Here is a 13,055-nt window from a genome sequence, read left to right on the forward strand (position 1 = left end):
ACAGTATAAAACATTGGCAATATGCGTGAGATGTCCATAATAATACTTTCTTTATATAATACCGGATTCTGCCGTAAATTCGCCCATCCGAAAAATCGCCCTGGGGATTTCACGGCTGATGTGCGCTTATTTGGGGTTCAAAATATAAAAAAAAAAATAATCAAATATTTTGGGGGGACATTTTCATTGTATCCAACTACACAGACTTTCTACGCCGTGAGTTGGGCCACCCAAGACGAAAGAAACTATTGCAGAATTAACAATAATTAATAATTATTGCTGAATTAAAAAGTAGACCACCTGAAATGTCATTAAAGTGTCGCCCAGTGTCATTTTTCAAATACATTTGTTTTTATTTTATTGGTAACAAAAGTATATTTTAAACGACGTTTCTAATAAAAACGAACACAACTGCATTAACAATCCCGGCAAGCGATCACAGATGCTCAATCCGGACATGCTACGTTTCACAAACGTTGATTATTAGTCAGTAGTGATTATAATAACGCAAAAAAAAAATCGATAATTTTTATGAAATTCAAATAAAATTCAACTTAGTTTCATCGTAAGCAAATGATATAAACGGTCGATGCGGCAGGGTATCCGCCATGCGCTTCTCTTGCATGAGTTGAGCTAATAGGTCAAATCGCAAATTAACCAATCAAAATGCTGGACGATGCCAACGCGTTCAAATCACCATAGCTCATTTAAATATGTTAATGTTATTGAACGCAACGCAGAAGAGATTTGACGATGTTGTAGTACGCTCTTTTGGCTTGGATTTTGATGGGAAAATGGCATGATTTTTTTTAAAATAAAAAAATAGTTGTTTTCAAAGATGAACTTAGCATAAGAAGAATAATTTCACATTGTTTACAGTGATAACAGCTCTTTGTCCAAACGGAGCTTACGCTAGTCAAAATAAACACGCTCTTGAATAAAAACTTAAATAGACTGATTTAGGCGTCAGGAACGATTGAAATGTCCGATAAATTACGACAAAATATTTTAAAAAATAAATTTAAAAACTGCAGAAAAATCGCCCTGGACGATTTCTTGGTCCCATTTTTTTTTAACGCGACCATACACTGGGTTTGTTTAGCTGTGAGGGTTAAAATACGTATTTCACAACCGGAAATTCAACAGATGAACTTGTTACTTCACATGTTTTAATTATTAGCAACTGTAACAAGAACAAGATTTCGAGAGTCTACAACAAAAAATCCTAAGGGCTTCTAAAAAATATTATTGCAGAGAAAGTGTCTAGACATACATAATATGATCACGTTAAAAAATTAAAAAATCGGCGAGGTTACATCATATTCCGTTAGTTCCTCCATGATACAATGTAACAACAGGATTGCGTGAAAATCGCAGTACACGCACAACCCACCAAGCTTTACTGGGACCCGGGACTTCCCCACAATACCATTTCATACAGTATATCTATTCACAATTTGTAAAAATTGCGCAGTTCGACCTGCAGTTTCACTGTTTCAGCTAGTTTCCCGGCCGATCGCGTTGTTCCAAAGGTCTATTAGTATTACGACAAACGTGGACAATGACATTCTCAATTTTCCCACTGTAGCACATTTCCAATGAATGAAAGATACAACAATTTTACGTAAATATTAATTTATTTTCAGAGAATCACGGGATGTCTTGACGTCGTTGACAACGCAATATCAATGCCACTCGCACTATGTACATTTTAGCACTAGATCTAGTGCCGTTTTTGCACTAGATCTAGTGCCATTTTAGCACTAGATCTAGTGCCATTTTAGCACTAGATCTAGTAGTTTTTCGGATTAGTGCTACTAGCACTAACCACTCGCACTATGTCCATTTCGACAGATTTACATACCTCTTCTTGGCCTCTGTTGTGAAGCATACATAGGGGTATGGTTGGCATTCATAGCCTCTGTTGTGAAGCATACATAGGGGTATGGTTGGCATTCATAGCCTCTGTTGTGAAGCATACATAAGGGTATGGTTGGCATTCTTGGCCTCTGTTGTGAAGCATACATAGGGGTATGGTTGGCATTCATAGCCTCTGTTGTGAAGCATACATAGGGGAATGGTTGGCATTCATAGCCTCTGTTGTGAAGCATACATAGGGGTATGGTTGACTTTCATAGCCTCTGTTGTGAAGCATACGTAGGGGTATGGTTGGCATTCATAGCCTCTGTTGTGAAGCATACATATGGGTATGGTTGGCATTCTTGGCCTCTGTTGTGAAGCATACATAGGGGTATGGTTGGCATTCATAGCCTCTGTTATGAAGCATACATTTGGGTATGGTTGGCATTCATAGCCTCTGTTATGAAGCATACATATGGGTATGGTTGGCATTCATAGCCTCTGTTGTGAAGCATACATAGGGGTATGGTTGGCATTCACAGTCTCTGTTGTGAAGCATACATAGGGGTATGGTTGGCATACATAGCCTCTGTTGTGAAGCATACATAGTGGTATGGTTGGCATTCACAGTCTCTGTTGTGAAGCATACATAGTGGTATGGTTGGCATTCATAGCCTCTGTTGTGAAGCATACATAGCCTTTGTTGTGAAGCATACATAGGGGTATGTTTAGCATTCATAGCCTCTGTTGTGAAGCATACATAGGGGTATGGTTGGCATTCATAGCCTCTGTTGTGAAGCATACATAGGGGTATGGTTGGCATTCATAGCCTTTGTTGTGAAGCATACATAGGGGTATGGTTGGCATTCATAGCCTCTGTTCTGAAGCATACATATGGGTATGGTTGGCATTCTTGGCCTCTGTTGTGAAGCATACATAGGGGTATGGTTGGCATTCATAGCCTCTGTTGTGAAGCATACATAGGGGAATGGTTGGCATTCATAGCCTCTGTTGTGAAGCATACATAGGGGTATGGTTGACATTCATAGCCTCTGTTGTGAAGCATACATAGGGGTATGGTTGACATTCATAGCCTCTGTTGTGAAGCATACATAGGGGTATGGTTGACATTCATAGCCTCTGTTGTGAAGCATACATAGGGGTATGGTTGACATTCATAGCCTCTGTTGTGAAGCATACATAGGGGTATGGTTGGCATTCATAGCCTCTGTTATGAAGCATACATAGGGGTATGGTTGGCATTCATAGCCTCTGTTGTGAAGCATACATAGGGGAATGGTTGGCATTCATAGCCTCTGTTGTGAAGCATACATATGGGTATGGTTGGCATTCTTGGCCTCTGTTGTGAAGCATACATAGGGGTATGGTTGGCATTCATAGCCTCTGTTGTGAAGCATACATAGGGGAATGGTTGACATTCATAGCCTCTGTTGTGAAGCATACATAGGGGTATGGTTGGCATTCATAGCCTCTGTTATGAAGCATACATAGGGGTATGGTTGGCATTCATAGCCTCTGTTGTGAAGCATACATAGGGGAATGGTTGGCATTCATAGCCTCTGTTGTGAAGCATACATAGGGGTATGATTGGCATTCACAGTCTGTTGTGAAGCATACATAGGGGTATGGTTGGCATTCACAGTCTCTGTTGTGAAGCATACATAGTGGTATGCTTGGCATTCACAGTCTCTGTTGTGAAGCATACATAGGGGTATGGTTGGCATTCACAGTCTCTGTTGTGAAGCATACATAGGAGTATGGTTGACATTCATAGCCTCTGTTGTGAAGCATACATAGGGGTATGGTTGGCATTCACAGTCTCTGTTGTGAAGCATACATATGGGTATGGTTGGCATTCATAGCCTCTGTTGTGAAGCATACATAGGGGTATGGTTGGCATTCATAGCCTCTGTTGTGAAGCATACATAGGGGTATGGTTGGCATTCATAGCCTCTGTTGTGAAGCATACATAGGGGTATGGTTGACATTCATAGCCTCTGTTGTGAAGCATACATAGGGGTATGGTTGGCATTCATAGCCTCTGTTGTGAAGCATACATAGGGGTGTGGTTGGCATTCACAGTCTCTGTTGTGAAGCATACATATGGGTATGGTTGGCATTCATAGCCTCTGTTGTGAAGCATACATAGGGGTATGGTTGGCATTCATAGCCTCTGTTGTGAAGCATACATAGGGGTATGGTTGGCATTCATAGCCTCTGTTGTGAAGCATACATAGGGTTATGGTTGACATTCATAGCCTCTGTTGTGAAGCATACATAGGGGTATGGTTGGCATTCATAGCCTCTGTTGTGAAGCATACATAGGGGTATGGTTGGCATTCACAGTCTCTGTTGTGAAGCATACATAGGGGTATGGTTGGCATTCATAGCCTCTGTCGTGAAGCATACATAGGGGTATGGTTGGCATTCATAGCCTCTGTTGTGAAGCATACATAGGGGTATGGTTGGCATTCATAGCCTCTGTTGTGAAGCATACATAGGGGTATGGTTGGCATTCATAGCCTCTGTTGTGAAGCATACATAGGGGTATGGTTGGCATTCATAGCCTCTGTTGTGAAGCTTACATAGGGGTATGGTTGGCATTCATAGCCTCTGTTGTGAAGCATACATAGGGGTGTGGTTGGCATTCACAGTCTCTGTTGTGAAGCATACATATGGGTATGGTTGGCATTCATAGCCTCTGTTGTGAAGCATACATAGGGGTATGGTTGGCATTCATAGCCTCTGTTGTGAAGCATACATAGGGGTATGGTTGGCATTCATAGCCTCTGTTGTGAAGCATACATAGGGTTATGGTTGACATTCATAGCCTCTGTTGTGAAGCATACATAGGGGTATGGTTGGCATTCATAGCCTCTGTTGTGAAGCATACATAGGGGTATGGTTGGCATTCACAGTCTCTGTTGTGAAGCATACATAGGGGTATGGTTGGCATTCATAGCCTCTGTCGTGAAGCATACATAGGGGTATGGTTGGCATTCATAGCCTCTGTTGTGAAGCATACATAGGGGTATGGTTGGCATTCATAGCCTCTGTTGTGAAGCATACATAGGGGTATGGTTGGCATTCATAGCCTCTGTTGTGAAGCATACATAGGGGTATGGTTGGCATTCATAGCCTCTGTTGTGAAGCTTACATAGGGGTATGGTTGGCATTCATAGCCTCTGTTATGAAGCATACATATGGGTATGGTTGGCATTCATAGCCTCTGTTGTGAAGCATACATAGCCTTTGTTGTGAAGCATACATAGGGGTATGGTTGGCATTCATAGCCTCTGTTGTGAAGCATACATAGGGGTATGGTTGGCATTCATAGCCTCTGTTGTGAAGCATACATAGGGGTATGGTTGGCATTCATAGCCTCTGTTGTGAAGCATACACAGGGGTATGGTTGGCATTCATAGCCTCTGTTGTGAAGCATACATAGGGGTATGGTTGGCATTCTTGGCCTCTGTTGTGAAGCATACATAGGGGTATGGTTGCCATCCTTGGCCTCTGTTGTGAAGCATACATAGGGGTATGATTGGCATTCTTGGTCTCTGTTGTGAAGCATACATAGGGGTATGGTTGGCATTCATAGCCTCTGTCGTGAAGCATACATAGGGGTATGGTTGGCATTCATAGCCTCTGTTGTGAAGCATACATAGGGGTATGGTTGGCATTCATAGCCTCTGTTGTGAAGCATACATATGGGTATGGTTGGCATTCATAGCCTCTGTTGTGAAGCATACATAGGGGTATGGTTGCCATCCTTGGCCTCTGTTGTGAAGCATACATAGGGGTATGGTTGGCATTCATAGCCTCTGTTGTGAAGCATACATAGGGGTATGGTTGGCATTCATAGCCTCTGTTGTGAAGCATACACAGAGGTATGGTTGCCATCCTTGGCCTCTGTTGTGAAGCATACATAGGGGTATGATTGCCATTCATAGCCTCTCTTGTGAAGCATACGTAGGGGTATGGTTGCCATCCTTGGCCTCTGTTGTGAAGCATACATAGGGGTATGGTTGGCATTCTTGGCCTCTTGTGAAGCATACATAGGGGTATGGCTGGTATTCATAGCCTCTGTTGTGAAGCTTACATAAGGGTATGGTTGGCATTCATAGCCTCTGTTATGAAGCATACATATGGGTATGGTTGGCATTCATAGCCTCTGTTGTGAAGCATACATAGGGGTATGGTTGGCATTCACAGTCTCTGTTGTGAAGCATACATAGGGGTATGGTTGGCATTCACAGTCTCTGTTGTGAAGCATACATAGTGGTATGGTTGGCATTCATAGCCTCTGTTGTGAAGCATACAAAGCCTTTGTTGTGAAGCATACATAGGGGTATGTTTAGCATTCATAGCCTCTGTTGTGAAGCATACATAGGGGTATGGTTGGCATTCATAGCTTCTGTTGTGAAGCATACATAGGGGTATGGTTGGCATTCATAGCCTCTGTTGTGAAGCATACATAGGGGTATGGTTGCCATCCTTGGCCTCTGTTGTGAAGCATACATAGGTGTATGGTTGGCATTCATAGCCTCTGTTGTGAAGCATACATAGGGGTATGGTTGGCATTCATAGCCTCTGTTGTGAAGCATACATAGGGGTATGGTTGGCATTCATAGCCTCTGTCGTGAAGCATACATAGGGGTATGGTTGGCATTCACAGTCTCTGTTGTGAAGCATACATAGTGGTATGGTTGGCATTCATAGCCTCTGTTGTGAAGCATACATAGGGGAATGGTTGGCATTCATAGCCTCTGTTGTGAAGCATACATAGGGGTATGGTTGGCATTCATAGCCTCTGTTGTGAAGCATACATAGGGGTATAGTTGGCATTCATAGCCTCTGTTGTGAAGCATACATAGGGGTATAGTTAGCATTCATAGTCTCTGTTGTGAAGCATACATAGGGGTATGGTTGACATTCATAGCCTCTGTTGTGAAACACATACATAGGGGTATGGTTGGCATTCATAAGCTGGTGGTATAACCTGTGTGCATATGTAGTTGTCACTAAAATACAACTTGTCTTTGTTTTGCTATGAACAGTCACAATAGTAAATATATCATCTGTGGATCAGAAGATAGAAATATCTATATATGGAAGACACAGTATGATTTCACTAAGTTTAGTTCTGTTAGAAGAGATCGCAATGATTTCTGGGAAAGCATTAAAGGTAGGTAATAAAGGTATTATGCATGCCAAACCCACCCATCTCATGAAGTGAGCATGCCAACCCATTTTACCCTGTGTTGTTACTCAAACCATCTTACCAAGTATTGTTACCCTACCCATCTTACCCAGTTTTGTTACACAGCCCATTTTACCAAGTGTTGGTACCTGCCCATCTTACCAAGTGTTGGTACCTGCCCATCTTACCAGGTGTTGTTACCTGCCCATCTTACCCAGTATTGTTACCAAACCCATCTTACCCGGTATTGTTACCCAACTCATCTTACCCGGTGTTGTCACCCAACCCATCTTACCCGGTATTGTTACCCAACCCATCTTACCTGCTGATGTTACCCAACCCATCTCACCTGGTGTTGTTACCCAACCCATCTTACCAGGTGTTGTTACCCAACCCATCTTGCCCGGTATTGTTACCCAACCCATCTTGCCCAGTATTGTTACCCAACTCATCTTACCAGGTGTTGTTAACCAACCCATCTTACCTGGTGTTGTTACCCAACCCATCTTACCCGGTGTTGTTACCCAACCCATCTTACCCATTGTTGTTACCCAACCCATCTTACCCGGTGATGTTACCCAACCCATCTTACCCGGTGATGCTACCCAACCCATCTTACCCGGTGATGTTACCCAACCCATCTTACCCGGTGATGTTACCCAACCCATCTTACTCAGTGTTGTTACCCAACCCATCTTACCCATTGTTGTTACCCACCCCATTTTACCCATTGTTGTTACACAACCCATCTAACCCGGTGTTGTTACCCATTTCATCTTACCCGGTGATGTTACCCAACCCATCTTACCCGGTATTGTTATCCAATCCATCTTACCAATTGTTGTTACCCAACCCATCTTACCTGGTGTTGTTACCCAAACCATCTTGCCTAGTGTTGTTACCCAATCCATCTTACCCGGTGTTTTTACCAAACCTATCTTACCCGGTATTGTTACCCAACCCATCTTACCCATTGTTGTTACCCAACCCATCTTACCCATTGTTGTTACCCTACCCAAGAGTTTGATAGTTTTGTTATTATTGTTGCATTTACATATTCTGTTTAACTATCCACAGCCCACAATGCTGTTGTGACGGCAGCAATCTTTTCAACAAACCCGTCACTTATTCTACAGTTAACTGATAATGATGAGGCTGAAGAATGTCAAGGTGCATCATCCAAGAAAGGAGATAGACTTGAAAGAGAAGTATTTGTATCTGCCGACTTTAATGGTGTCATCAAGGTCTTTACTAATGTAGCAAAACATATCAAACGTAAATAAAAGGTTATGTGTACTAACACCAGCTATTGACTGCTTGTAGAATTTGGTTTGATAAGCAAAATTACATTTACATAATAGTTATATATAATAGTGTATCTTATATTGGCTTGTTTGACATCCATATTTGGATGTAAACTCACATACAACATCCTGTCATATATAATAGTGTATCTTATATTGGCTTGTTTGACATCCATATTTGGATTGTAAACTCACATAAAACATCCTGTCATATATAATAGTGTATCTTATATTGGCTTGTTTGACATCCATATTTGGATTGTAAACTCACATACAACATCCTGTCATATATAATAGTGTATCTTATATTGGCTTGTTTGACATCCATATTTGGATTGTAAACTCACATACAACATCCTGTTATATATAATAGTGTATCTTATATTGCCTTGTTTTACATCCATATTTGGATTGTAAACTCACATAAAACATCCTGTCATATATAATAGTGTATCTTATATTGGCTTGTTTGACATCCATATTTGGATTGTAAACTCACATACAACATCCTGTCATATATAATAGTGTATCTTATATTGGCTTGTTTGACATCCATATTTGGATTGTAAACTCACATACAACATCCTGTTATATATAATAGTGTATCTTATATTGCCTTGTTTTACATCCATATTTGGATTGTAAACTCACATAAAACATCCTGTCATATATAATAGTGTATCTTATATTGGCTTGTTTGACATCCATATTTGGATTGTAAACTCACATACAACATCCTGTCATATATAATAGTGTATCTTATATTGGCTTGTTTGACATCCATATTTGGATTGTAAACTCACATAAAACATCCTGTCATATATAATAGTGAATCTTATATTGGCTTGTTTGACATCCATATTTGGATTGTAAACTCACATACAACATCCTGTTATATATAATAGTGTATCTTATATTGCCTTGTTTTACATCCATATTTGGATTGTAAACTCACATAAAACATCCTGTCATATATAATAGTGTATCTTATATTGGCTTGTTTGACATCCATATTTGGGTATATTTTTATGTACACATGATGCCATATATGGTCAATGTTTTTGCATATTGCTATATTTGGTCCTGCTAGTTATACACGTATACATATGTTAACATGAATAACATAGTTTTACTCTTTGAATTACCAAGTACTAGAAAGAAGTTGAGACTGACTTCACTTTATTCAATCTTATGTGGTCAGTAGCTTCTGTCATACTATGTAAAAATTGGTACTTGGTTGTAGTTAATGTGGTTTTTCTTTTCAGCATGTCCTGCCAGAAAATAACATATGAACATTGTAATTTTGATTCATAGCACAAGAACCATCTATTTACCAGATATGCAGTATATATTGGTTGTACCATATATATATAACTACTTAAACACATTACTGTGAACAGCTCTACAAATAAATGTTAATGCAGAGATGATTTCTTGTTATTTATTGATTTTCTTTGTGTGTAGTTAATAGCATAATTATGTATTTATAAGATGCTGACAACAACTGTGGCATTTACAACAACTGTTTCATTTTGAGTGGCACAGTGTGGGATTTTACATTAGCTTGTAATTGCTCTATGTTCATCTGTTTATGTGGCATACGTTTGAATTGCAAGAAATATTGTGAATACCTAAATGTATAAACAGGTAAAATATCTCACTTATTCTACCAAACCCAGAAAATATAGTATCACTCTTGCCTATTGTATGTGAACAGCAGCCAACAGACGTGTGTAGACATTGGGCTGATAGCAACTATTTTATGTAGAATTTGGGGTTGGTAGTAACTATATTATGTAGAGAGGGTTTAGGAGGGTAGTCCCTTTTGTGTATAGACATCTATTATGTGCATATATATATATTGTGTGTAGTTATTGGTGGGGGGGGGGGGGGTCAGTGCTATGTTGTCGTTTGAGTGGTGGCAGTATATTATGTATACAAGTCATAATTGTTATTGAAAAATATTTCCACGTAAACAATGTCAAAACCAGTATCAGGTTGCTATGTTATTGCAATAAGCTGACAAACAGGTGTGTGTAATCTCTTGCACTTAAAAAATGTCTTTACCAACTTTTAATTCTGTATTATAAATCAAAGTCAAATAAAATATAATAACAAAAACTTGTGGTTTACTTCCAACCATTTCACTGCAAGCCTTGCTCTGTGTATTTTGACAAATCATAAATGGTAGTAATTACATGTCTTTGAACTGTCTCTGGGAGTATAAATGAAAGATGACGACCAGATTTCATGAATATTTGTAAAATATGATTGACATTGACGGTAGTTTTCTAGTTTGTAAAGATTTAAGTGGACTAAAACAGTTGACAATGATGCATGTAAAATTTATATTCATGGGCCATTCAAATTAAACTTCCCAATCGCAGTTTACATACAAGCCCAATAAATAAGCTGTCTTTAATACCATTATATGAAATTTCCAGTTTTCTCGATTCAAAGACTTCCTTACGAGGTATTAGGGACTGAGGTTTCTCAAAAAAAAAGGCGAGAGAAAGTGTCAATATGAAATTTTCACTCCCCTCTGCCTCATTGTTTGAACACACGCTTACCTGATGAGAACATGTTCATTTGATTGACCTTTAAAATTATACTGGGACACTTTTTTGCATAGAGTATGGCATATCCAACAACTATCATTCTTATTGTACCCGTTAGATGGAGTCTGAAATGGGACTTTTGTTCTGTCATTTCCCAACCAAATTGGTACAAAGACAAGCCATGATGGGATAAATGTGCAAATCGATTTTCTTGACTGATAGGTGGCCATTTTTGTCTCAACAGTTTTTCGGGCATGCCTGGGCCAATTTCATCAAAACTCGGCATTGACACAACTCTTACTGACGCATGTCACGTGTTTCAAAATTTGTTTAAAATGGCAGACTACATTGGTGTTATTTTTATTTCCTTAAATCATTTCTCTGATAGGTACAAAGACAATATAATGCTACATGTATGCACAGATTTGTTTTAATGGTCTTTGACAACTAATTTTATCCCCCAAAACACACCAACGGTTTCTCCGGGCTATTGATGCATACGGATTTGATTCAAACTGGTGGCCAAGTTGGTTTAATTTTCTCCCATCTTTAACCATTTCTCAGTATGAATAACACTTTTTTGTGTGATTGCATTTAAAATGTCCAATACAGTTTTGTGTGACACAAGTGCAAAGTAAACAAGCCAAGCCATGAATGGCACAGTCCCCGTTATCAATTTAAGATACATAGTTTGTATTAACTATAGTTAAAACATAAACAGAGATATGGATCCAGAAACTGATGATCGTCAATCCAATATGACACAATTTGATCCCATCTGAAAAACAAAATGACGTGCATCATGCATGTTTCATTGAAAATGACACAGTCGCCGTTAAATTTTTGAAAGTTCTCTTTGTGCTCGTTATATTGAAACTTGAGTTCCAAGTGGCGTATACAACAGATTGTTTAATTACATCAAAACACATATTCCGTGTAGTAGTAATATGGCCAAAAATAAAAACAGCCGTTATTCGGCCATCTTTGATCTGATTATGAAGCACACCGATATGTATGATGTATGTGCCAAATACGAATGAAAATGGTACATAAATTGTGGAAATACAGTAGTAAGACCAAAAAATCAGATGGCTGTCAATCGGCCATCCTTGACCAGATTTTGAAAAAAATTGTCATGGACATCCTAACATGTATAAAGTACATGTATGTGCCAAATTTGAATGAAAACTGACAGAGCACAAATCTAATCGCTAAACCACTGCATGTGCATATGTCCCAAATAAGGTACTAGACACATGCAAAGAATCAACGGAATCGGTCCACAGGATTCTGAGATACGACTCCGGACGAACGCACAGAGACCAAATTATAAGTCCCCGTTTTTGGACTTCGTCTGAACGGGGACTAAAAAATCTTCAGAACTAACCATTGAATTTCAGAGAAATTTGGTGGATAATGCAGACCAGATTCTGGTTGAAAATTTTGCACGTTATTTACCTAATTTGCATATTAATAGACAAATTTGAAGCTTTCCTACTTGTTTTTCAAGAACTACCCAACAGATTTCAATGAAACTTCGAACAGTTGCTCTGTAATTTTTCGTTTAATTTGCATAATAGGCAATAATTACTTTGTACATAGGTACTCTGTGGTATATTAAAGCGGGAGGGTCGTCACCTGCGCACACGTGGGAATTGAGTCACAAGTGATGATAACACACGCAAAGGCTCATGGGTAGACCCTTGTTTGTAAACAATGTCACGCTATGACCATCTGACGCATGCGCAGGTGATGACTCCCCGCTTTAAACTACCAACAACTGATGTTCAATCAAATTCATACCTTTCGATTTAGGTTTTTCTTGGTATTGATATAAACTTAACTTTGTGCATCTCTAAGATCAGATCTATATTAGTTATAATTCATATCAGTCATTCCTTATGTCTCCAAAACACTCATTATAAAGGAGTAGCTACATATTGTCCTGTATAATCAACATGTGTAGGTCTTGTTTTGTTCACGCTGTGTTAGTGGGAGACATACTATCAGCTGATGCAGTAGCTACATATTGTCCTGTATAATCAACATGTGTAGTTCTTGTTTTGTTTACGCTGTGTTAGTGGGAGACATACTTACTATCAGCTGATG

The 13,055-nt window shown here is 39.3% G+C and overlaps 1 protein-coding gene across 2 annotated transcripts in view; it reads left to right on the forward strand.

The window, feature by feature from the left end:
• LOC102803092 (WD repeat-containing protein 44-like) overlaps positions 1 to 10,509 on the forward strand; it is a 47,556-nt gene extending 37,047 nt beyond the window's left edge. The window contains exons 17-18 of one of the 2 annotated variants that reach the window (XM_085502301.1): positions 6,942 to 7,069; positions 8,162 to 10,509. In XM_085502301.1, the coding sequence (XP_085358427.1) occupies positions 6,942 to 7,069; positions 8,162 to 8,367 (334 nt within the window). In that variant the 3' untranslated portion in view covers positions 8,368 to 10,509. The remainder of the gene's footprint in view (positions 1 to 6,941; positions 7,070 to 8,161) is intronic. The other variant, XM_085502309.1, reaches the window with a different exon arrangement.
• Positions 10,510 to 13,055: the final 2,546 nt, after the last annotated feature.

This window comes from Saccoglossus kowalevskii, chromosome 1 (assembly GCF_978046115.1).
Source record: "Saccoglossus kowalevskii chromosome 1, keSacKowa6.1, whole genome shotgun sequence".
NCBI lineage: Eukaryota > Metazoa > Hemichordata > Enteropneusta > Harrimaniidae > Saccoglossus > Saccoglossus kowalevskii.